We start from the raw sequence: 27,122 nt of genomic DNA, 5'->3' as shown, positions 1-27,122 counted from the left end.
ATGCCTTTATTTTTTAGACAGAAGACAGTGCATAGTTACGGAAATGGGGGAAGAGAGAGTGGGGATGGCACACGGCAAAGGGCCAAGGGCGGGCAGTTGAACCCCAGGCCGCCGCATCGAGGACTATAGCCTCCGTTGGTCGCCGATTTAACTGCTGAGCTAAACCTTTCTAAATTTGTATTTTTACAAAAACAAAGCTGTGATTTAGTCCTGAAAGCAGGTTTATGGTCCTCTACATTTGGCAAAATAGCCAAACCCTCCTCAAAAGGTCAGACTCGTCTCCCTTCAGCAAGGGGAGGATAGCTTTCCTACAGTCCAATAGACTGTGATAGTTTTCCCCAAAGGAGCACCCCTTCTCCACTTCGTAACTAATTAGTAATTAGTTTACTCTGTATCCTTATCAAAAAACTCACAAACACAACTAACTAACCAGATTTGTCTGTGCTAACAGTAGAAGATAAATAGAATAAATGAACAAGTAAATAAACAATATGTGAGGACCATAGGACTCTTCTTGATTGAGATTGATCAAGAAGAGTCCTGTGATTGATACATAAATACATACTGGTACATACATACAAACATACATACACACACACCTCATGTCTCCACTTCCCTGTATCTTGCAAAAATCATTTGTTTATATTTAATGAAAGCGCCTTGGTAGAGGAGTGGTTACAGCATGTTAAACATGACTGCAGCATTTGTGTTTTCTGTTCCTTAAAAAAAGATATATCTGACTCAGTAATGATAATTCAGGATTATAATGCAACACTGAATGCCCTTATTTCTTTTACACTCATTAAGTTTAAATGAAAAATATTTTGTCTATCAATTTCTTCTAAAATCTTCTTTCCGAGATTTTGGTAGATGTGTTGCAGATGTTCTCCATCACCAATGACGTATCTTTTGAAAGACTATTGCTCACCACTCCACTATGTCCCCCCAAAACTTTATAAGGTTCCTTAAATGTGCAACAAAGTACAGCATTAGTATCACAAGTGTTGTGTCACTTGTGGCTGTGTACCTTGCAGACATGTCGCACAGATCAGCACTTTGGTATTTCCTCTCAGATTCTGGACTTCCTTTTAAATCTGCCTCAGTTATTCCAGACTTTCTCTTTTTTTTCTGTCTGTTTTTAGTCACTGAAAATGTCACAATCCCAAAATTAGAAAGTTGTTCAGTTGTGAATGTGAATTTTGCACACTTCAAATATCTGTCTTTCATTAGAAGGGAAGTAGCTTCAAATATCAAAATGCATTCATGTACTTTATCCTCTATATCTTTACCAAGTGTTCAGGTTGAGAAAGTTTTTATAGACAAGCAAAACTTTGTCTTGTGAAGCATGGAACTTAACATCTTTCCTAAGCAGTATACGATTTATTATAAACAATTACATTGCATTGTATGTATTTCTAGATTATGGTAACACCGTGCCTGCTCCTGTCCTCAGAGGGTCATCGTGACCCGTGGCTCTGTAGTGGCCCTGTGTCAGTTTGTCTGATGGCTGAAGTGCTGCGGGTAAATAAACACTCAGCAGATGCCGGAGGTGATCAAGCCTGAACTTTCCCTGTGGAAAGTAAGCAAATGGCTTCCAGATTGACCGGTGCTGGTGGAGGGAGGGAGGGGCCGACTGCTGGAAAGGGGAGAGGGTGTCATCAAAGGGCCTGTTTTTACAAACACACCCCCTCGACACATCAAACCGGGGCCCTGGCGGCCCCTGGCCCCCAGCTCAGCTGCACCAACAACAGTGACCTGTTCGGAACCTGGTTCAGCTCATAAAGCGGGACACCATGGTGTTTTACCACGCGTGGCCAGCCAGCAACACGACCCCGCTGCACTTTCTCCCCCCCAGCACCACCAGCGCTTCACAGTTTGGAACCGTAAATACTTTAACCCCCCAACCCCTCGCCCCCTGCATCAACCTGAAGGAATGCCATTAAATTCCTGTTGAGGTGGTTAAAGTAATGATGAAGTGTGATGGTTGTCAATTTTTACTCAAAATAGTATGTAGTGCAGTTTGTTTAAATGTTAAAAGATGTATTTGATATCTTTCTTGTCAGGGCTGAAAATAGTCACAAGACCACTGATGGATGAGAAATGTGTCCAAGAGAAGCCTCCAGAAAGTGTCTCAAAGCTGCAAAAGTCAACTAAGTGTAAGTGCATCAAATCCCTTGATCAATCAAGCTAAAATAATATTTTTATATGTAAATAAAGGAAATCTGCATCTGCAGAAGAAATCCAGTGCTACAGTGGATTTTAATGTCATTTCTTGGAGTATCTTCAAAGACCTCACTTCCCTTGAATATATAAAACTTTAAGATTATAGAAAATAGTCAATTATATAGTATTATACAAACACAATCACCTGATGATAGATTGTTGTTTGTAGAAGACCTTTCAATGAGGAGACTTTGCATTTCATTATCCTGGATCATTAAAAGATTTCTCAGCTCTGGCTAAAGTCAAAATACTTACTGCAATGTGCTGGGCAAATAAAATACTTTGTGAATTTTGAAATGGTTTTATTATTTATTAAAGGGAGAGTTATGGTTTCAAGTTTTTGCGCTGGTTTCTTGGCAGTGTTCGTCCAACTAAGTGTTTTTCACTCACTGTAAATGTGCGATAATTTTGTTGAACACATCTATTTTCAGGTTTCACAGCTTGTCAACCATCAAGTCACAGAAGGCTGATTTCTGCTTTTTAATAGAAGATCAATACAAGCAAGTGGTGTTTTACTTTTACTGACTATGATGCATAAAAAAGGAACAAACTATATCAGGGATCTCCAGATGCCAGACAAGATAAAGACAGTGCAGATTTTCCAGCATCAGGCTGTATGCCCCCCTCTGTATTACCCCCCACAGCACAGTATGGAGTGACGAGACGGTGAGTGCACGGCCGTCAGTGTTAGCTGTCTGCTGGGAAAAAGTGCGCTCAGATAACTTGACTCATCGGAAACAGCTGCACTGGAGAGAAAAGAGCCTCCTCCTAGCAGCCAGCTGCAGCCCGCTGCAAACGGCCACTCATGATTTATCTGTGTGTTTGTGTGCACATGTGTGTGTGTTAGCGCTTCATTAAATGGAGCACAGCAGAGAGTGACAGGAGTGACACGAGAGAGAGCGGGTGGGGAAGTTTGAGGAGTTTAGATTAGAGTTAAATGTTCATGTAAACAACAGACACCAGTTTCTTTATTAAGAACTACTGAACAGTCGGAATAACTCCAAAACGGTGACAGGCTTCATCACTTCGCCCTCATTGTCCTAATGTAACACTCACGACTGTGATGTCCTTAGCTTTTGCTTTTTTTCCACTGTGGGAAGCTTTCCACTAGGAATTTTATTCGTAAGGAAATCAGTGCATATAAACTGACGGGTCCAGGGTCGAAATTGAGTTGCAGGGACATTATTTTACCCACCAAAAAGTCCCTGCAAGAAGTGTGGGTACGTCAATAACAAGAACTTGTGGGGGTGGGGCCTGCAGTGATGAACATTCCTGAGTGATGAATATTTGCAGCTTTTTTTTAAAGAGGGCCATATCTTTGAAATGGATATTGTCATATTTTCATGGGTTTCACATTTTTGGGTGTTTATTGTTCACAGTGAAAAAGTGAAATGACAGATTGGCATTTTTAAAAAGGTCGCCTCTGAAACGGGCCATTCAGAACAGCTGCAGGTTTCTTCGTAGAACCTTGCTTTTGCTGAAATCCACCAATCATCATTCACCGTCATTCACCTCAGACTGCCTTCTTGCACTAGCTTGTAGTCAAGTCGTTGTCAAGATTTCAACTCATCATTCCGATACCTCCTGGTGATTCTGGCTCGTACATATAAGGCCAAATAACCGATCCTAGAGCAGCCATGTTTTCTACAACTTTGGAGTGACAGTGCAGCGCTGCCACTCCCTGACGTGGGATCGCACACGTGGGGGAAGGGCTACGTGGTCACTCCAAATACTCTCAGCCAGTCGTGGCTAAGGTCTAACCTTTGAATGGCAAAACAGCTTGTTAATTTCAGGAGGAAGTTAAAATATGTTTACAATTTTTAAAACACAACAGACTTTACCAATGTGATCTAAAAACACCTTAGAATAATAGAAAATTGATTGCATAGCTGAAATATGTCCCCTTTAAGCATAACAGCGCAGTTTATCTCTTTAACTTATTTTAAATGAACAGTAAATATAGGGTGCATCAGTTTCTGCAGACAGATGAAGCAACAGCTCGGCCAAAGTAACAACATTGACTTTGGAGAATGCAGAAAGCAGCCATTACCAACTATACATAAATGTATATTTACATAGTTACTGTCATGAGCTGAGAAATCCCAAAAGTGGTTCCACCATCTGTTCATAAAGAAGAGCATTTTCTTTTGACTAATCTAAAAAGTCAGGTTTTTTTGTGGTTTATGCTTATTAACATGCAGGCAGGCTGGTAATGGGAAACATTCTGGTGAGGCAGGCAGGTCCAAAGCCTCCAAAAGCAAAAAAAAAACGAGACAGCAGAAAGCACAGAGCAACGTGTGACAACTAAACTACTACCACTTAACTACTGCACGACTTCACTTGAAACAGATGTAAAATGTTTGTTAAACTGAGTTAAGCTGATACAAAGCTTTTTGAAACTTTGGACAGTCAGGCTAGCCAAGCTACGCTACATTGCCTGCTTGACCTGTCAATCTTGTCGTTAAACTTTCAAAAAGTCTATTTCCCAAAAGGTTGACCATTACCTTAATGAAAGCATGGGAATAAATTATCTAAAGGAATTTTGTATTTTGCTGTTGTCCCCATTCAGCTGTGAAACCTGTTAATGTACCCATTAAGGCCTTGAGTTAATGCAGAAGATAATCATCTGGTTAAATGTCTCCTGGTGCTTCTCTTGCTGACTAAAGCTACTGTAACCCCAAGATGGTAGCAACAGTATTGTCTTTCTTTGACCCTAAATGTGACCTCAAGATAACGCTCATCTATCTGTCCTGCTCCTCCACCCTCTCCCACACTTTCTCCCCTTTTTTCCCTCCTGAAGACGCTGATCGTCTTTCACAGCTTCTGACACGTTGAGTAACAAGGACAGGTGGGCCGGTGTGTCAGTAAAAGTTCAACAAATGGCCGCAGCCACATCCACCACTTGTCTCACTCTAGCATGAAACCTTAACTAGACAATTTCGTTATTTGAAGATGCCAAGTTGTCATGACATATAAAATTACATCACTGTGAGGGTTTGTTCTCGAGCTCCAAATGTGAAAATCGCAGTTTTATAGGTGACACTTTCTTTAAACTTGTAAGAGCTTAAATAAACACCCTGAGGCTACTTTATGGGGCTAATATTAAAAGAAGCAGGTGTTACTTAATCCTGGGGCTGATGAACTGGTGTGTCATCATCTCCCATGGGATCCCCGAAGGCCCCAAAACAGGCAGAACATCAGGTCAGCCCTTGTAATACAGGAAGTTGACTCACACGCAATGATTCTTTTGGAGAAGCCCACCGCTGCCTTTAATGTCCAACAGGCCGGGCTTGACGTTCCTTCAGCCCACGTCTGTCGGCTTCCTCAGGAGTCACCTGGGACCTCCAAGACAAGGCCTCTGCGGGTCAGCAGAGTTTATCGCACCACAGACATCTACATGGTGGCCATAAAAGCTTGTCTGACATGATGTAACTGACAAGGCTTGAGATCTGATCAAGGCAGCTATAAAAAGACTCATCCGTTTTGGCCTCGAGGTCACTCTGCCTGCTCTGAAAACGGCGCTCGTATCCTCCATGTTGATTGGCAAGCCGTGTTGACCTGCAGTCATGCTCTGCTCCTTTGTCTGTGGAGGAAGTTTCATGTTTGCAGACTTGTACAGTACAGCGTGAGTGCTTGTTTTTATGGGTATATCCTTTTGAGGGTCTGAGAACAGTCCATGATAGGCTCAAGTGAGCCGTACTTTACACCTTGTCAGACTTTCCTATGGAAAGATATGTGGGTGAAGGCTCAGTGTATGTGTGCTTTGTTAATAACTTGGATGATTAACTGATTCCCTTGATCAACCAAAATGTGCATTCTTAGATCTTCTAAAAAAATTTTTTTTTTTGGCAGCAGTTTGCTCAACATTGACATTTTACTTCATAAAGTTGTCCTGGGGCTGCACGGTGGTGCAGTGGTTAGCACTGTAGCCTCACAGGTAGAAGAACCTCGAAGGGGACCTTTCTGTGTGGAGTTTGCATGTTCTCCCCGTGCATGTGTAGGTTCTCTCCAGGTACTCTGGCTTCCTCCCACAGTCCAAAGACATGCTCGTTAGGTTCAGTGGTGACTAGGTGAATTGCCCGTAGGTGTGAGTGTGAGTGTGAGAGGTTGTCTACCTCTGTGTATCAGCCCTGTGATTGACTGGTGATCAGTCCAGGGTATACGCCACTTGCCCAATGACAGCTGGGATAGGCTCCAGCCCTTTGCGAACAGAGGGTGCTATTGAGAATGGATGGATGGATGGAAGTTGTTGTGTCTACTGTGTAAGCCAACTTGCCTATTTACACATCCCACACTTAGGAATCAACATTAGCAATCATGCCTCAGTATATCCAGGTTTAAATGAAGACACTGACTTCAGTTCTTTTCTGTAGTTGTTCTGGTGAATGAGGTTTGGCGCCTTAGGTGTTGTGGATTTGTGAGCAGTGTTTCTTTGTCCCTTTAGTTTTTAGTCTGTTTGTTTGCAAAGCCATTTGGTGACTTTGTTCTTGTATTTGCACCTGTGAGCTTGTTTCCGTCATTGCATTCTTTGCATGTGTTTATGAATTTGCATCATCTCTGAATTTGCAAACTGTTTCCTTTAATGGAAATCTTTGATGACTGTTGATGACTGCTGCAGCGCAATTGCCCTTGTCATCCACCGCTACACATGGGTTGTTACTCAGCTTGTTTTTTAACATGACCTGTCAGTGTGTTTTGCATTTTCATGATGAAATAGCTAATTGAATAGAGGCTTTTCAGTTTTTGTGTACCTGTTTTTTTTCACCTTTTTCAACATAAGCAATTATTTGGAGTCATGTTTTTGTCCAGCTGATAAATATAAGTCCAATATTCTCTCTGTTTTTATTTTTGTTTTGGTCTCCGTCAACCTCCGAGGGAAATATCTTAAGTCCAGGCTCACACTACTCTGGTTTCTGGATGATTTATACCTTATCAAATCCTTTTGATAATGACAATTGAAGAATAAATCTGGTCTTGGACCTCCATCGGTTCGGCTCAAGTGCTGAACTGTGATAATTCCATCAGGCTGAGTTGACCCTCATCTCCCTTATATAGTGTAGGTGTGTTGGTGCTCGCGTACACTATATGTAAGTACAGACATGAGTATGTGTTTTTAATGATGGCCATTGTATCTGAAAATAGCCATTTCCAGTCTGTGGTCTATTGAGACACATTCCTGCTTTTCCCATGAGGCCTTGTTGTGTCTGGTCTGGACCAGCAGTCCAGTTCTCATGACACCTGACCTGGAGCACATCCTGTGGTCATGCTGCAGCGCTGTGCTGCTGGGGATCCGTTCATGCTTCTCCTAACATGGCAGGGTGGGTGGGATGAGGGCAGGCTTTAGACTGCACCCCCTGCTGTGGATTTTCAGCTTTTGACTGCTGTTTGGACAAGCACATTGATCTTCTTCATGTGTGTATAGCCCTGACTGTCCAGGGACCAGGGAGGGGTCAGATGTTGGCTGTGTGGGGTTTATAAGGTTGCCCTCTCTGCTGGTCAGGGGGAGCACTGCAGACATCTCTTTTTTTACACTTTCACTGCGTTTTGAGAGGCTGAGACCTGACGGACATGTCAGAGACAAGACACCCTGAACCTGTCACTGTTCATTTAGTGTTCTAAACTAGAGGATGTCAACAATGCGGGATGAAACCCCAAAAGTGGTCATAAAATAAACCTAAGCAGTCGCAAAATAGGGAAGAAAAAAACATATTTCTGCCTCAGTTTTCTTTGACTAACTTAATCTTTGTATTTCTGTCTTCAGGACTCTGAACACTAAACTAAAGAAACACTCTTAAGGTGTGTTTAGACCAAAAGAAAAGTGACTTTTGTTGACATTTTTTGTGTGAAAAATTTCACAATGAGGGAGAAAGAAGCTGTGTTGCAAAAGCCCTTCAGCTTTGTAGATTTTCCTGACGTCCTGAGATTGCACTGGAAATGTTCAGTCTGACCTCCATTGAGATAACAACAAGTTGTTTGATATTAAGCCAGATTACAGCTGCTGTGTCACTTGGTTGTTGCAGTGAAACTGTCACCCATCAGAGACACTAGTGGGTTTCCATCAGTGAAATCCTCGTACTGAGCTGAGCAGAGTCTGACTTAGCGAACAGGTCATCAGACGTGGCAGTGATCACCCTGAAGTAGCTGGAAGAAGCAGTAAAGTTCATCCAGACGAAATACCTGGAGAAGGTGGTGAAATTAACGCAGCTGTGTGCAAATCCTGGGGATACTATGATCCCAGACATGACAGAGTTTGATTTGCTAACATATCTGGAAGGCCAAAAATTCATTGGCTGTGTTCAACCAATGCTAATAAACACACGACAGACACAAGGCAAATATATTCTTCGCTTTTGGTCTGAACACGTCTTAAATGCTGTCCTAACACCAAACCAACCAGTGGAGATTTGAACAGGACATTTGGGAAACTTTGGTGCTAAAAATAAGGCTGTTTAAAGGCTTTCATTAAATATGATTTAAGTAATGCTTGGCACTTCTTAGGCAGGCACATAGACGCCTGCCTAAGAAAATCGCCCCCTGCTGACTGGCTGCAGTATAGGTCATAAAGCCCGCCTCCTCCATGTTAACAGATGGGACATGAGTCAAAATATAAAATCAAAATACACGCCAAATACATTTTTCTCAAACATGGTTTCTGTCATTATAGTTAGTTCTTATCCTGCTGATTTATGTCCAAGTGTTCATTTTTCTGACAAGTTTACTTTTCATTAGTTATTTGATGCTGTCAAAAGGATGATTGACAGCTCTGTTGACCAATACGGCTCCTGCAGCTGCTCTGTTCCGGATTAGCAGAGTAGAGGAGGAACGGCGGGAGGGGACGTAACAAAAACAATCACTACAGTCATTGAAGTTTCCATAACTGTGAACGTTAACCTCAGACCAACACAGAGAAGCTGTTCTGCTGTTAAACACGCCGGATCCTTGCTGTTTTTTCGGTAAGTTAAGTGTGTGTTTTGGTTAGCGGAAGTGGCTACGGCCGCTCCACCCGCCAATGTCTGCTGTGCAGTCTCTGGCTCCAGATGACATCACCATCGCAAGATGGCAGCGCCTATCACGGGGGCTATTTTGCCTTCAATTTCGTACAATAAGAGCAGATGGAGTCTATATATACAGTCATTGGGCAGGCATGTGAATAAGCCATTCACAAGACATTATTGCATGTAGAATATAAGTGAACTGTATCTTTTAAAAACTGTTCAAATGTAAGTGTATGTGTGTCTCATCTGCTTATATTCAGGCACGAGTAAAGGAAGCTTTAGAAATAATTGATTTTTATCAGTTTTATTGTCATCACCAAATTGATCAGACAGAGAAATATAATGTGTCAGAATATATTTTGGCTTTTGTTTTCAACAATTCCAATACATGGCTTGTAATAAATCCATGTTAAATTCACAAATACATCAACCAATAATAAATAAATAATCTTAAAAATTGGCAAATAAATAGTTAAATAAATAAATAAATACACAAATGCATCATTTTACGAATAAGAATGTTCGAGGTAAATTAAGAGCTACTCGGCGTATAAAATAATACTGGCATGTTAATTATTGCAATTCAATTTATAAAAACAATATAAAATATTTCACATACTGAGACTTTTATGGATTTCATTCATAATTCCTGAATAATTTAGAGTGCGGTTATTGCTCATCAAAAGGCAGGATTATGATGCATGCAGGTGACAAGCCTGAGAGGAGGAAGAAGAAGTGGTGAGTTTTCTCTGACTTTGATGTATGAACTTTTCAAAAGTGTATAAATAGAAATGAAAAAGATGAACATTCAGTCCTCAGAGCTGCAGTCATCTTCCTCTTGGTGCCCTTTGAAGCAGGCCGACTCGTAGTGCTTGTTCAGGTAGGACTTGAGGGCAAAGCTTTTGTGGCAGCGTTTGCAGGAGTAGTGCTTGAAGGCCGAGTGCGTCTGCATGTGGGCGCGCAGGTTGGAGCGGTCGGCGAACGCTTTGCCGCAGTGGGCGCAGGCGAACGGTTTCTCCCCGGTGTGGGACCGCATGTGGCCCTGCAGCAGCCAGGGTCGACTGAAGGCCTTCCCACACACCGTGCACTCGTGCTTCAGGTCGTGGGTCAGCATGTGCATGGCGAGCGCTGGCATGGAGACGTACACTTTGTGGCAGGTGGGACACTTCCGGGCCTGCTGGCTGTCCAGGCTGCGGTGAGTCTGCTTGTGTCTGCTCAGATTGGACGACGTGGCGTACGATTTGCCGCACTCGCCGCACATGTGGCGCCCTTTGGATTTCCCTTTGGCGGGGCTGCAGTCTGCTGACTCCACATCCTCGCCGCTGTCTGATTGGCTGCCTCGCTTCCAGGGACACCTCTTGCTGGGCCTCCTGCGAGAGCGGCCGTCCGAGACCAGGAAGGTGTTGATGCTGCAGGACTCCAGCTCATGGCCGCTGGTGTCTGATTCAACTGTGCCGCTGGAGACGGGGCTGTCTGGATGCTCCATGTCGTGATCGGAGAACTCTTCCCCGCCGCTGCCTCCCGGGGAGTACAGGGGCCCTGTGGAGAGCCCGGTCTGCTCATGACCTGACTCTTTTGTGCTTGTCAACACTGAGGGGATGATGTAATCGTGGATGTAGCCTGGGAAAAGAAAAAAAAGCATTTAATAAACAGATGGAACATATTTTTGATTAAGCTTTACATAACGCAGAGCTCTCACGTTGTGCTGATTTTGGCCCCAGAGAACAAAGTATGTGCATTTTATCTCTTTGCTGATCCTTAACATGCACGTGTAGTATTCTTTAACAATAACTCTCCTCCTGCTTTCTTTAAACTGTGTAACTTACAATCACTGCCAACTTTGGAGCGGAAAATGTGACAGTGACATAGATGAACATGAGAACATCTTCTAGGTGCGCTTTGCTTTTGTAGGTCACTCATTCATGTCTTTATTTAAGCCTCGAAAGTCATTGAGGTTTCCCTCATTTATAACTATGTTTAGATGGAAAAAAATGCAGAGCTGAAGCAAACCAAAAAGGACAAAACTCAGTGAAAGCAGCTGCACAGTGAGGTGGAGTGGTTTGAGATCATCGTTTTAAACTTGTCCAGCAAATAAGATATATAAAAAACTTTTTAATTACTGCTCATTCATTGTAAGTAAGGGCTGCGTGGTGGTGCAGTGGTTAGCGCTGTTCCCTCACAGCTAGAAGGTCACTGGTTCAAACCCTGGTTTGGGCCTTTCTGTGTGGAGTTTGCATGTTCTCCCTTTGCATGCGTGGGTGCCCTCCGGGGTCTCCCACAGTCTAATGACATGCTTGTAAGGTTAATTGATGACTCTAAATTGCCCGTATGTGTGAGTGCGAAATATTGTCTGTCTCTATGTGTCAGCCCTGTGATTGACTGGCGACCAGTAACCCCACCTTTCACCCAATGACAGCTGGGATAGGCTCCAGCCCCCCGCAACCCTGAACATGGATGGATGATTGTAAGTAAGGAAGTCGAACTATGCTTTGCTCAGTTTTGGGGCAGAGCGACCTGATTCAGTCCATACTGAGTAAAGCATATTGAGTAACCTACTTACTAACAACCAAGATGCAGTAATTAGGAGGTTAGTGAGAGGAAACTTTATGTTAATGGTCTAGTAGTAACAGAATATAGCCATGCAGAACAGGGTGTTAATAAGTGGTTTATAATGACTAACAAAGAGACAATATGCAGGCTGATAAGCAACTTAAAGCTTAATATTTGTACCTTGCAGGGCTGCAACAAAGTTATATTTTTATAATCAATTAATTTGAGGATTATTAAATTGACCGCCTAGTTTTAAGAAGTCATAACGTTGTTAAACATGCTCCGCACTGTTTCAAATTCAAACCAACAATTTAAAACCCAAGATTTTGTATTCTTAAAATGACAACAACCAGCAAGTCCTTACATTAAAGAAGCTTAAACCTGCAACTCTCTGACATTTTTACTTTGAAAAATCACCAAAATGATTCATCAAATCTGCAACAGTTACTTGAATAATTTGAGTTAATTGATTACTCATTGCAGCTCTGTTACTTGTAGAGTGTAAACATATTTTTTTCATTGGAATAAAGGAATGGGATCGCTCATGATCTCCGTTACCTCTGAAGAAAAGTGCCCTCTAATCAATAGGAAACCTATACAGGAAGCTATTTGTAAGTGCCAGGTTCAGCAAGCTTTGAGGATGAAATATTAATGAGTCTTTGCTGCACAGTTCTGCCCTAATCAATACTTCAACTGGCTCCTACAAGTGCTACGATAAGAGAGGAAAAACAGAGTCAAAGAGAAAGTGCTGACAGGGACAAAACAGTCGGAGAGTTTTTCCTCTGTTCAATCCACCTGTCGCTGCGTCGAACACGAGCATCAGCAGCATCTGACTCTGTGACGGGGCAGGAGGAGGAGCCGGGGGGGGGGCGGGTGATCAAAACAGAGCGTCTCAGCAGTGAAATCCCCTCAATCACTAAATCATTTTAATCAGATCATTCTCCATCTGTGCCCTTTTTCACAGTGTTCATGAGCAAAGTAAGGGGAGATTGAGTGACAGGTGGGGGACTGCGATTTGGCAAAATAAAGGAAAGGGAGGGTGTGTGTGTGTTTGGTGGAGGGTGGGGGGGATTCTGTCTGATCTTAACAGCAGTCAATGGTATATTGAGCCCAATCCCCCCCTCTCTACCAGCCCATACAACACACACACACACACACACACACACACACGCACACACACTGGAACACAAAGGGAAGCAGACAGCTGGCATCCTAAATCTGGGGGACAAATTATTCAACTCGAACACAAGATCTGTGATGCTGCTGGTGGTTTAGGGAAGGAGGGGGGGTCTGCTCAAAGCATACATTTCTTTGGATGTTTCTCAAAGCCAAACACACACACACACACACACACTCACACACACACACACACACACTCACACTCACACACACACACACGCACACACATATTGTTTGCATCGCTGGGTTGCTCTCACTTCCAGCCTGTGCAGAAATCTACTGTCTGCCACTGTACTGCTCATGTTGCACTTTATTGAATTACCTGCAGCACTCTCTATTTTCCAGTCAATACCCATCCTCTAAAAACCCTGTTCCATCACCTCTCGCTGCTCCACATATGGATTGTGTTGCTGCAATCCTACTCCCTGTGGCTATCTAACATCCTGCAGGATCAGATGGAGAGAGATGGAGAGATGAACGAGTCGGGGGGGGGGGGATGATAAGAGGAAAGACTCAAGGGCAACTGCACCATCTAAGGACAACACAGTCCCATGTGGCTATCTGCTTTCTCACCAGTTTCTCTCCTCCTTTCTAGTTGGACCTGACAAAGGCTTGCATCACATTTCGTGCCTAATGCCCGCCGTGTGTGCGCACGTATATCTCATCATTCATGTACACAATAGTATTAAAGCCAAAGGCTGCTGTGTGATCTGGTTTGAGTGTTAAGCAGATTGAGCCGGCGTGACCTGAATACTATTTAGCATCCGCCGAGTTAGAAAACAAAAGTCCTGAGGCGTACAGAAGGGGGGCAAGTGATGCCGGCGGGGGGCTTTTTGGGGGTTTCCATGAGCGATTAGAAAGCAGAGACAACAACATAAACACTTGCATGAAAGCCTGTCTGTTGTTTCTGCACCGTTTCTGTGACAAAGACCATCTTCAAATGCAGGACTAAAGAGCTAAAAGCAGCAGAAATGAAGGAAAAAGTTGAAACTCAACTTACCATTTTCACTCAAACGCACCGCCAAGTTGGTGGCCGACTCAGTGATGGCATGTGTTACAGTGTAAGAGTCGTCCCACTGCTGCTGCTGCTGCTGCTGATGGTAGTAGCTGGAAGACGAGAAGTCGTGAACCTTCGGCTGCTTCACCAAAAAGGAGCGTGGCATTTTTTTCACCCTGATGAAAAACTGATGCTACAGCCTCATAGAAAAATGTCAACAGACTGAGGATGTAAAAAAAAAAAAAAGAAGAACAGAGCAGAAATAAACCAGGCTTCCAGACGGCCTTCTTGGTCAGGACAAACAACAAATGGTACAAAAAAAATAGGGTTTCCAAAAATCCTGGAGATGCTTTAAAGCGTGAAAGAGAAAGAGAAGATGTAGTGAAAGCAGCAGAGAGAGAAGAGAGAAAGCAGAGGACAGAGAGGATGGAGGGGAAGACGGAAACAGAGGCAGAGAAACAGAGAGAGAGAGAGAGAGAGATGTCTGGACTAGCTGAGCTCAGCACTACTGCAGCCTTTTATATGTGGGGCACGAGCCCCAAAGATCAGGTGGTGCGTTGGAAGAGGGAGCTGCTTAGCATTAATCCATCAAACATCCCCGGGGACACACATCAAATTACCACGAGCCGTCTGTGCTTCTCCCTGCACATACACACACACACACACACACACACACACACACATGCACACACAGCAGTCAGCTAACCCTCCTCCTCCCACATCCTCCTCCTCCTGCTTTCACCCCTCCGTCTCCCCTCTCACAGGGAAGGAGAGCAGACAATAGTGGTGCAGAAGCACGTGGGTGACACTACACACAACATCTTGTCCTCCATTGTCTTTCAATGAAGTAGCTTACACAATTTATGCTACCCCGAATGCACCCCCAACCCTCCTCACACCAACACCTCCTCTGATATCATTATTAATGCTAATCATTGTTAAAATAGCATTATGCTATTTTTATCATATTTAGGTCACAGTGGCTGTAACTTACATACAATTATCTGCATCAGCATCACTTGTATGATCTCAGTAGTAAGCACACACAATAAATCCTCCGATGTGCTGATCTTTTTCTGCTTTTATTTGCTGTTTGAAGAAGATTTTATTTGTTCTGGTTTAGTCAGTCCTTTGACAGAATGAATATTGCTTTCTTCTTTATTGATTCAAATCTTTGGTAAATTACTAAAATGTTTGTGTCAAATTCAGGTCAGAGACGGTGACTTCCATACAAATATCTGCATTACTGTTACTTGTGTTGAATCTCAGTACTCTTAGTAGTAACCTGAGCCTGGGTGGTAAAAAGTAATAATAACTTGTCTTGTTCACATGTTTTTTGGGGGGCAAATATGAATGTAGTGAAACTTTATGTTGTGTTTTCATCCAGTTTTTTATAAGCTATTTTAAAACCATTTTAAGTTATTTTGTCAGACGAAGCATGAATAATATTTTGAAATCACTTCAGCAGAGGAAAGAAATAAAAAATGGCCCTCTTGTAAGCCGAAAACTGGCTTACAAGACACCCTTATTTTGAAAATCAGACCAGGAACCAAAGTAGAAACGTAGAAACCATCCTTACATTTCTGCAGGCTCTACAAACAAACGTATAACCTTAAAGATAATAAATTAGAACAACCCTTCAGTTTCTTTGACATCAAAAGAGCAAAATATTTCAGGATTTAAAACACATTTAATTTACGTTAATTATCCTTACCTGGTTAGATAATAAAAAACATAATTTACACTACCTCTTATCCACCTTGTGTTTAAAAAGAGGACATAACCCTGGCTGTCCTCAACTGCACATCTACAGTCGGCTTTAACAGAAGTGTCAAAATTGAGCTTGATTTGGATCAATCAGAATCCAGAATCAGAATCGGAATCAGTTTTATTGGCCAAGTATGTGGGCACATACAAGGAATTTGTACTTCACTTTTTACTCTCAATGTACAGACACAAAAATCGACATACTACACTTAAAACAAGGACAGGTTAGACACGGTAACACAGATTTGTTGGAAATTGTTGTTGGAAATCTAGCTGGTATAAATTACAAAGTTCTTTCCAGGAGTTTTACAGGAAATAACAAGACTTTCAAAATAAAGTTTTGCTGTAAAAAGTGATTTTGGTACCAATACCAAACGCAAGTGTCACGAAGGCACCAATTTACCTCCTGACAGTTAACTATGCCTGTCTCATTTAATATTTATTATCAGTCTATGTAGTTGAAATGCGTGACATCCATATGTAAGGAAAGTAGATTACATTTTAACTGAAGCTGGACTAATGCAAGTAAAACTCATTTAACTGTTAGTAACGCTGTATTTTAGTAAATCAGCTTACAGCTTTTACACTGTCATCCTCTCTATGTCCCTGGCAGGTTTATGCCTCTCTGAAGACCCCCCGGCCCTCCATGGAACCATATAACCCTCATCAGAATAAAAAGGCCCCCTCGGTGACTTCCGGTCCGTCGGCTGTGACGGGCTGACCTCTTGGTGCCTGCGGGGTCACGGGGTCAAACTCTGGTTGGCCAGAGAGACGACAGCAGCTTAAACGCAGCCTGGGCAGCTCGGTCACAGATGGCTCTGTGAGGTACAGTTCAGTTTGACTGGATAATAAAAAATATATAATCTCACAGACAGATGTTGTTGGGGGGGATTTTAATTCAGTGGCTCAAGCAGCAACATGTTTACAGAAGAGGAATCAGCTGTGGTCTGGTGTAGTGTGAAAGAATCTCAAAGATGGCGACAAAACATCTGATATCTAATAATAATGAATCGATCCTACCGACACGTGTATAAAAGCTCCAGTGAGGAGTTTTTAGCTGGTTATGAAACGGACTGAAATGAATAATGCTGCCTCTATATGAGCTACAAAAGCAAACAAGACCATCAGTGACAAGACTGATAATATCTTTATAGTTATTTTTAATGCCTACAACCACTGCCGGGGGGTAGGTGTCAGACGAGGTGCTGCCAAATCAGCCTTTTTCTATATTTCCCACAACAAAGATTCACAGCCAGTGACAAAAAAAGCATTTCTTACACATGTACAGGACAAGATCAACAAAGACATAAGAGGTACCACTTTGTCCAGCGGGGTCGCCAAAATCAACAAACACTGAAAGTTCTTCATAGCAGCTTTAAAGAAGTTCCATAGCTGTCCAAAAACTACTAACAACACATCAACACATAGATCCTGTGACATGCAACTCCATTGTATTTATGTTGTAAGAAATCCCACATAACTGTCATGCTGTCCAAACGCACACTAAAGTACCACATGTGGATTAGTCCGCCTCTGAAAATAGTCCTAAACAAATGCATTGTTTCCCTCTGTTTGAGTAACATTAGCTAAAACGTAAGAGACAACTGTTTTGGAAAGTTTCTGAGACTCCTGACAGCAGGAGTAAAAGTTTATTATTACACTTACATAGTTCTAACTCTGGGCAGAGGTCCTGTCAGTTACAATAACATTGCACAAAGTTCATTCCTGAGATCTTCGAGGATGCAGTGGTATTTTGCAACAACAACAAAAAAAAATCCAATGAGGTATGAGGCATGAGCAGAAAGAAAATAAGACATTATAAAAGAAGACAGCGGTTTAGCTAGATGCTCTAAAGAACTTTATTAGGAGGTAATAGATTTCTTGGATCACAGCAGCTCCATTTGCAACATAAAAGTTAAGGACACGATACAAACATACATACATTCGACATAACCTTTTTATAACACAGAAGACAGTGTTCAAGGCCCTTTAACGTTCTTTTGATCTGGGATTTAGTTCGATGTTTAATCCCAGAATGGACCGGTGAACAAGAGAGTGCTTCAGTCTAACCTTATTTAAACCTGGGACCATGTGACTCCAGTTTGATGGTGATAGCTCATATTGACTGTTCAGAGCTAGGTCGGTCACAATGTTGTTTTGTCTTAACATGTTTTTATTGTAGGCTGATTCATAAAGTTTCTCAGGTGATTGACCTACAATCTTTGAGTAAAACTAGAAGATGTGCACCCCAAAAAATTATCCCTCAAGTACTGAAAAACTTACACACAATATGGTCATGATGGTGGTCAAAGCTGAAGCTGGAGCCCAGAACTGTGAAGCAAAAGGAATGGTATTTTCTTAAAACAAAATAAAGCATGCACAGATGGTTTTACTGCAAAGAAGCAGCTTCCAAAAACAAAGAAAAAAGCGAGTAAGTGGGGAGAATATTTCTTAAAATAAGCAAAAATATCTGCTGAAAGAACAAGAAAATGTCCTTCACCAATAATTGTTTAAACTAAAAATATCTAGTGTCAAAGAACCCACAGATAGTTTAATAAAAGACGTACTACTACATTTGTCTGATGAAAAATGCTTTGCCAATATCGTGAAAAAGCTGGTACACCCTGGAATTTACCCTGCTGGAAAAATAATATTATGCTTAAAAACTAGAAGCGGAGTATTTCTGCTGGAGAAATGTGGTCTTGGCCTCCCTGTGTGTGTGCTTCTGCCTGCTGAGTCTGATTAAATGCATGTTAAGTAGCATTGCAGAGAAAAGCACCCAGAGACTGTCTATCTCCGCCTGTTGAGCTGCGATAAGTGAGATAATTTGTGTTAATCACATCCAGTCATTAGAGAGCCATCTGAAAAACAAACGCAGGTCCTTTTCACTGAGGCATCTTTTCAGCACCTCCACAGAAATCTCCCACTCCGCCATCTGACAGCGAGGCAGCTGCACGCCGCTGAATGAGAGTGATTGTCTCTTTTCTTTTAATCAGCATTTAGTGAGTGCGAAAACGGAGAATTTCCCCTCTTCACTCTGCAGGCTGTTTTTAAAGGGTTGATTGTGGTTGAGCTGCAGAGAGACTTGTGATTTATGTTCCAACACATTTCATGCTGCGTTCCCTTTTTTTTAACCAACCAGCTCTGTGCAAATGGTGTTAGGAGCGTTCCACTGAGATTTGTCTCGCACACTTCTCCGTCCGCACAAGCAAATAACAAAACACCTTAAGTCAATTTGGAAGTGACTGGTTAAAGTCTCGCACAATCGGCCCTGTCTGCACCGTGTCACCTGGAGTGGAGAGGCGGGAGGAGAGGTCAGAGGAGGAGATGAGGGAAAAAAGTCCCAGCCGTCAGGTGAGGTGACTGACAGAGGAGAGAATGGGGATGCTGAAGAGGCCGACGGGGATGCCAAAAAAGGGGGGAGGAGGCGTTGTACAAGTGCATTTTAATCTAGTCAGACCTCAATCCTGATAAAAGGAATCTGTCCATCTCTCTCCTCTTCATTCGGGGGTCATCAATCACACGTGTCACTGGCCTCTGCTCGGGTGCAGGCCAGAGTCTCGGGGGAGCAGCGGGGCGAGAGCTACAGATGCCGTCCAAAATGGAAAAACCACAGTGATGAAGTGGAAATATGGTGAGAATGATGACATGCCTGATGGCAGATGAAGCTTTGCGTTCGCAAGTAAAACAACAGATGAATAATATTTACAAGATTAAATATTCTAAATTATAAAAACTCAGAATACCGATCTACCGATTTGCTTAAAATTGATCCTTCAACAAAGAGTGCCAGAGAAGAACAACCCAAACCTCACGTCTGTATGTTAATGAGCTGAAGTCGAGGCCTGGTTAGCCTCATTGTTATCTCTATTAACAGATATCTGCTTGTGACTGCAGCATCTGTAGACAAGGGAAGAGATTTCTGTTCTTGGAGGCGTTCTGATTTCCACTATAGCATTGACCAGTCCTGCTTAAGCGAGCTTGGTTGTATGATAAAAACATGGTATGTGCAGAGATAAAAACAATTTAAATGCATGGGCCATCATTAGATGACGATTAGCTTTTTATTAATCTGTATGAGCTGAATGACAGATCCAGTCTCCCTCATCCAACTCCATTCACACATCTCTGGTTGCTGTAGGCAAGAAAAGGCAGAGCAGCGTTACAGCACATTTCAAACACAGAGGGAATTTAAAATGCTTTAAATGCTTTAGTTTCCTTTTTTTATGCCTTTATTTAGGGGCATAGAACAGTGGATAGTGTCGGAAACAGGGGAAGAGAGAGTGGGGATTGCACACGGCAAGGGGCCGCATTGTGGACTATAGCCTCTGTACATGGGACACACGATTTAACCACTGCTTTTGACAGTATAAAATTGAATAAAACATTACATACGTTAAATAGAGATGCAGTGCAGATTACAGTGCAGCTGCAAGTTTCACTGTCAACAATAACAGGGGGCGGAAGAGGAAAATTAAGCAGAAGTATTGGACCAGATATTCTAAGCACACTGGCTACACTTCCTAAAACTAAGTTGTTGCCGGACAGTAGTCGATGGTATTTGAGATCAGTAAATATGAATTTAAAAACAATTCACTGCCTCAGGGGGCATCACATTCAGAAACTATTCCTTGAGACAGCTTCTTTGGTTTTGTGACCTCTCCTCAAATCATAATCTCATTTCAATATTTCTGTTTGTGAGAGTAACACTTAAGACCTGCTTTAAAAAGGAACAGTAGCTATCAAACATCAGTAAAGCTGCTGGAAATATCAGCATGTCAAATATCTTTGGTACTAGAAACCAAAATAACTGTTTGCCGGTCATTTAGAGGCTCATTGATTTAAATGCAGTGCTTCAACAAAAGTGCACAAAATTGTTGAGCATTGACCAGGATAAAGGAATTATAAAGTAAGTTGGAAACAGCTAACAATAAAGGTAAAGTGTCAGTTCAATAGCTGTATTTTTGGCCATTATATTTAACCTATTTTATGTCAGGAAAGTCTCAGACTCTTTTCAAAATGTTTGATGTTACTCCAAAGGGTTGTTTTTACAGAATGAATTCCCCTTCCCTTTGTTGGTTTTTAGCCCTGTAGATATGTTTTCTCTGCTCAGGTTCTGTGATATCAAACTCAGAAGGTCAGTTTTTACAAGGACTTCCTCCTGGTTTGTTGAAAGCTCCTCTGTATTAAGTGTTTGTGCTCTGCTGCAGTCAGTAAAAAATGATCCTGCAACTCACTTTGTTAAATCAGCTGGTTTATCACCCCCCAGTCTCTGTCCTGGTGTCCTTGGCACCTGGTATTGACAGAGACCTCCGCAGAGCTCGCCTGAATTCGTCTGTCCCCGGACGCTCGCCTTGGACTTTGCCCTGCCAATAATGCTGCATATTCCTGGCCTGGGGCCTACACTGCTCCTGCATATCTGTTCAATACACAATCAACTGATGGTGTCAGTGGGGGTGACATTGTCTCTACAAGTGTCATTCGCCGGCCTTGAGAGCACTTACACAAAATGGCTCTTCGCCAAATAGCCCTTCAGCGCTGGCCGGTTCAATTGCACTGTTAAAAGAAGAATTACCTGCCGCCGGGCCCCAAATGGGAGCTCTCGCCTGATAAAGGACACCAGGAATCATTTAGGCTAATGTCTGCACATTAAAGGAGCTTGTTCCGCTGTAGGAGAGAGGAGGCTAAATCACCACATCTGCATGAACAAGGGACGGAGTAAGCGCTGTCGATTTGTCTTAATTGAGAGGCACGTGGCAAGAAAGTGTGTGTGTGTAAGGGTCGAGGGGGGGTGAGAGAGAAGTTTCAGAGGGTTACAGCTGTAATACGGCAACAGACTGCCGAGTTCTCGCTGGACAAGGTGGGGTTGGGGAAATGTGGGCCTCTCACCCTCACATACCCTTTGTCTCCTGGCCATCTGCTGGGATTTCATAATGGTGCTGAGGGTGAGAGTGTGGGTGTGTGAGGGAGGGAGGTGGAGGGTGGATGAGGGAGGGGTGCCGGTGGGGGTTTACATTCCGTCACCTTACAACCATCCACACTGCAGATCGCAGGCAGGCCGGGCCACATGAGGCTGCAGACGCTCTGTCACACGGGGGGAGAAATTTACAGCCCCGGTGACCCCACTCAGAGGACTCTCCATTTCCCAAACACTCACTCTGCTTTATTGCTCATTTTGTTAAGGAGTGGAGTGGAAGGTTATTAATGGCAACACTACTAAGTAAATTCAAAATCAAGCTGCCAGATTTCAGAACGCAGGGGTGCAAAATTTAACACAGAGGACATACACACAAAATCCTGACTTGTTCACACAGTGTGAAATGTGGCTTAAGTACATTTCTCCAGCAGACTCTGAATGTGTCTCGAGAATGTAACAGGGCACGTGCTGATAACAAACAAAACATGTTATTTATATACTACTTAACTGTCACAAACAAATGTGATTATTGTATTATGTTCTTGCACACACAAGTTTCAGGGAGGAGGTCGAGTGGGTGATGGGCACACAACCCGCAGGACTTTGATACTGGTGAAAGCTGGTCTCATGCTTTAACTAATGCTTTTTGAAAACCAAAGAACAAACAGGTGTGAGTGCTGCTTTAGCTCAGCAGCTAAAAATCACGCGCCCCACGTACAGAGGCTCAGTCCTCGAAGCAGCGGCCCCAGGTTCCACTCCCATCCTCGGCCCTTTGCCTCTGTGAGTCTCTGAGTGTATCCACTATCTCCTCTCAATTAAGGTCTGAAACGTTGTATCAGTACTAAAGTTTATACAACAAGTAACAAGGTAACAAGTAAAAGGAACAGGATTTCTGACTTCTCTCTCTTATATATATATATAATATATATATTTATATATATATATAATATATATATTTCCTTATGTGTACCTCTGTAAAAGAAACCGCAGGTGTGCCGGAGCCTTTACAGTCGAGGTTAATGATTAAAAAATAAAAGTGCTTCAATCAAGTGTTCTGTTTACATCCAGAAAGCAAATGCCTTAAAAAAAACAACACACAGCATCAGAGGCTATCTGAAACTATTATAAGTCCATTCATTTTCTCAGTCAGGATGAAATTATTTCAGGCCTTGACGTTCAGAAAACAGCACGTGACTCTTTTCCTGTGCACCAGCATCTTCACCTCCAGTCATCAGTCTGTCATGCGTGTGAAGTTTGCAGGCGACACCTCCCTCCACTTAGAGCTCAAGACAGTGGAGATTGTTTATCCATTTAACGTTGACCAGCCAAAGTCCATCATATTTATTCCATAGTTTATTGCATTTGACATCACATTAAGGCAATTTCCTTGTTATTGTGCTGCTTTCTTTTCTCTTATAAATCCGCTCTGCCCTGCTCTCACATGTGTACTTGATAAAAGTACAGATTTGTTTTACACTCACCTGGTAGTTTTGTTGTTAATGATCTCCAACATCAGAGAGGAAATAGTTAAGTCTAGATGAAACTGAGAGCAGTATATTTCGTCATCAGCTGAGCTGGTCAGACTGGGTTGGCCGCCTGTCATTCCACTGAGATTTACAGTGAAACCAGTATCACGGGAAGAAGCACACATAAAGCAGTGTTAAAAGACACCCAACACCTAAACACAAGACTAAACGCAGTTAAAAAAAGAATGTATGTACTTTTTTGCAGTCAGCTTTATTCAAGTGAGTAAAGGCAGTTTCCCCCGTGGAGATATTTTTATAATTTGAAATTTAACAAGTGTGTAAAAAGTTAAAATGAAACCAGTAAAGTGATCAAAAGTCAGCTTCACTTGTTGCTGTCGCTAAAGGACAGTAAGTGTACAAATAAAAATCATGGCTACTTATTTACATTTTGACTAAGAATTCTTATATAAGCCATAATATGTGTATAATCACATTTAACAAAATAATAATCATAAGCAAATATTTCTTTGTGGCCTGAAGTGTAAAAGAATTCTGCTTATTTAAAGACAAAAATGTTCTTTTCAGCCTATTAATTGTGAATATTAAAACCATGTGCTCACCATAAAAAATGCAAATCACCACTGAGGAAAAATCTGTCTCATTTGGCTAATTGGCACGCCCGGCATGGGGCTCTGTTTGTGTGTGTGTGTGTGTGTGTGTGTGTGTGTGTGTGAGAGAGAGAAAGAATGGAGAAAGTGGTATTGACCTCGCGAGCAGATGGGCTCCTCCATACTGCTCTGCTGAGCCCCGAACACACACCGGGTCGTGCAGGAGAATGGACGTGGGAGTGTGTGTGTCAGCGACCATCTGACACCTCCGACAACTGGTCTACACACACACACACTCACGCACACACACCCTCTGCTTTACATGTGAATGTAACAAATGGAGTGCAATCCAGCCAATGGAGTTAATTATCAAGATGGTGAATGAAGATTTTCATTGATAATTAGTGATGGTGAAGGCAACATTTGGGGGGTAAAGCACACAGGTGATATTGATTTGACATTTTAGGAATTTATCCATTTCTTTAGCTGTGTTTGGTCCATTCATAACAAATCCAAGCAACTTGCACTAAGTGTAAAAGTCACAGCTTAAAAGGAAAATAAATCATCGCTCAGGTCCTCTTAGACAGTGTCACTTTTCTTGTCATCTTCAACTTCACTTAGATACACTAAGTTATCCTCGAAGCTTCTGCAGAATGTATCTGATCTTATTCACAGTCAAAGGGGAAGACAAGCAGGGCAGAAAAATGAAATCAAACCTGTTGTCTTGTAGGACACTAGTGGGAAACTGCTTCTTTTTGGCAGGTGGTATTGATGACGGGCCTGCAGTCTGTTCTCATCCCCAAGGCGCCAAATGCCGATGCTTTGTCACTGACTCATTAGCCTCTTTCACACACGCACTGCACTCTGGAACATGTCCGGACATTACCCAGAGGGGCTGACAACACAAAAGTCTGATTCAGATAAAATACACATTAAACATGCTTTGATCTGTCAGCCCTCCAGGGAAAAATCTTTGTACCCTTAAAGTTAGCTGAAGTTTGAACTAAACAGGTGATTTGCTGCTTCATAGTCTTTCTGCTTGCCTGTATATTGCCTTTTACTCTTTCATTAATATTATGGATACGTCAAAATGCACCTTAAACACAAAAACAGTCATAGACACAGACATGTCCTCCTCCTCCTAACACCCTATTTGAGGCATCATCCCTAGCTTAGACCACATAGAGCATTTTCAGTAGTTGAGAACGTGTCTTAGGCCATGTCTTCACGTACACAGGTATTTTTCCCTCCTTCCTTTCTAAAAAACCTCTGTCAACACAAGCACGGTTATAAAAAAAATCCCTGTCCAAATGAAAACGCAAAAACACAACAGAAACGCTGTCATGAGAATGCCACACCAACAGGCAGTGATATAACCCGGTCATGGAAAGAAGAAAGACGGAAAAATAAAATCTCAGCCAATCAAAAGCCTGAAAAAGTCTATTGCCGGAAGACTACCTGGTGGGCTGCAATGGCGCATCGAGGAAGGGGGACGATATATCAATATAGTGGACGAGTACATATATGTGTAAACATGTAAAAAGTCCTGTTAGCAAGGTTAGAAGCATCACTGTCTTTTTCACGTCCGTCGTTTTGCAAGGAATGTCGCCTCATTTGTGACGCCTCACAAAGGAGATAACGATACACAGCCTGACGTGAAGAGCCAAAAACGCCGTTTACTCCGTCTACACGTCCCCGTGGAAACGGAGTTTCTAAAAGACTTCACCCTGGCCAGAGTTTTGAAAAGGATCAATTTCAGTGACCTAAAATGGCGTTTGTGTGTGAATGAAAGACCAAAACGCAAAGAAAAAGCTATGCTTTGAAAAAAACCCGTGTCCTACATGGCCTTACATGGTCAGTCTCTGGCTGGTGCTACATGTGTGAAAGGGTAGGTCCGCACGAGGTCCAGACCTTACAAAACCAAAAGTAAACAATGCATTATTGTTTTAACCTATCCCATGATGTTTTCCCTAACCTTAATGATAATCTCGAAGATTTTAATTTAAATAAATGTCTGTTAAGTCAATATCTATCGCCAAATGAGGTAACACAATGGTGATTGAGCCTATGGCCCACTGATGAAAGCCTTTGCTTTTACAGTATTACAGACTGGATGTCTGTGGCGACTTTGGTGGAAAGAATCACAATCAACTTTTCCGGTCTCTGCGTGTGTTGCGAGGAAACAGTAATCTACTATGGCTGAACAAACAAAGAGAAGATGGATGACTACAGATACAACTTCAACAATAAGTGAAAATCAGAAGAAAAAGAAACAAATTTGATGCTCAGATGAAGCAAACAGTCTAAAAAAGAAAGCGACCATGTGACGATCACCATGTGTTGGACAGGAAGAAAACAGACACTACCATGTGTCTGTATGAGATGCAAGACACCTACCTTGTGTTTCTGAATGAGATGTCAAAGGTGTGTGATAAAGGGTCCGTATTTGACGACCTGGGATGAGAACATATGTTGATACCTGTTATGATTCCGGGTTAGATCCAAACACAGGGAGAAGGTAGTGGTGGTTAAGAAAGAACACAATCCCTACATACAACCAGGTTACATTGTGGGAGCAAGATCCCTACAACCCTGTTGTCAAATTAGGTCAGGAAATAGGTTGCTGGTCGAAGGGGAAACAACAGGGTTGCAACAAGATCCCTACATACATATAGAGTGTGTGATAGCACAAATATATAACAGGTTGTTAGCCTGAGGGAACAAGATATAACATTTTGGGCAAGATTTCTACACACACATGTAACATGTAAACATGAATATATGTAACCAAGTTATTAGTTGTTATTCAGGATTAACAAGATATTACACTTCAGGAACAAGATCCTTACATATACATATTTGTGCACACACATGTAAATTTGTGTTTTTGTCAGAGGAAGGAAGCTATTTTACTGGGGGAACAATATATGTGTGAATGAGCACACAAACACTGTATATCAAAACTATACTATTATGGGATAATAATAATGTATGTAGGCTGTCAATCCAAGATATTATATGTGTGAACAAGATCTTTACACTCATACAGTGTGCACAGTAATCAGGTTTTTAGATTTGGTCGATCATTCCCTTTTTGTTGGTTAAATTCTCCTGTGGTGGAGTGATCGTGTCAGGAACTCAGAGAAAGGACAATTTCCATATTGCATGACAGAATATCCTCTAAATTGTTCTGTAATTCAATAAAACATAGGGGTGGTCTTGTGCAGGGACACAGGGGAACCACTGGTTGCTCAACTTTTCTAAATCAACTTGTTCCTTCCTGCTCCTTAGAGTGTGTCAGATGGCCCCAAGGTTGAATGGAGATTGTTCACATACAATTATGCTGATTGAGTGACACACCATGTTGTCTTCTCTTTCTTTCTTTGATACAGTTAGGCGAATGTGGAGCTTGTCCATCAC

At 42.2% G+C, this 27,122-nt stretch overlaps 1 protein-coding gene across 1 annotated transcript; it reads right to left on the bottom strand.

Annotated features, from left to right (window-relative positions):
• Positions 1-9,746: 9,746 nt before the first annotated feature.
• Positions 9,747-14,157, bottom strand: LOC138606219 (transcriptional repressor scratch 1-like). Its single transcript, XM_069678683.1, has 2 exons — positions 13,948-14,157; positions 9,747-10,838 (listed from the first exon to the last, which is right to left on the bottom strand). The coding sequence occupies exons 1-2, from the start codon at positions 14,108-14,110 to the stop codon at positions 10,027-10,029; spliced, it is 975 nt and encodes a 324-aa protein (XP_069534784.1). The 5' UTR covers positions 14,111-14,157; the 3' UTR covers positions 9,747-10,026.
• Positions 14,158-27,122: the final 12,965 nt, after the last annotated feature.

Source organism: Semicossyphus pulcher, unplaced genomic scaffold (genome assembly GCF_022749685.1).
Source record: "Semicossyphus pulcher isolate SPU_LCO1_2020_fin unplaced genomic scaffold, fSemPul1.0.p SCAF_3, whole genome shotgun sequence".
NCBI classification, from domain to species: Eukaryota; Metazoa; Chordata; class Actinopteri; order Labriformes; family Labridae; genus Semicossyphus; species Semicossyphus pulcher.
Note: the sequence above shows the minus strand (reverse complement) of the source record. Positions and strands in the feature narration are given on the sequence as shown.

Bases quoted from the DNA above. Each gene is read 5' to 3' on its own strand.
- LOC138606219 (XM_069678683.1), bottom strand. From the start codon at position 14,110: ATGCCACGCTCCTTTTTGGTGAAGCAGCCGAAGGTTCACGACTTCTCG. The intron at 10,839-13,947 runs GTAAGTTGAGTT...TTCTTTTCCCAG, and splicing joins GGTGCGTTTGAGTGAAAATG to GCTACATCCACGATTACATC.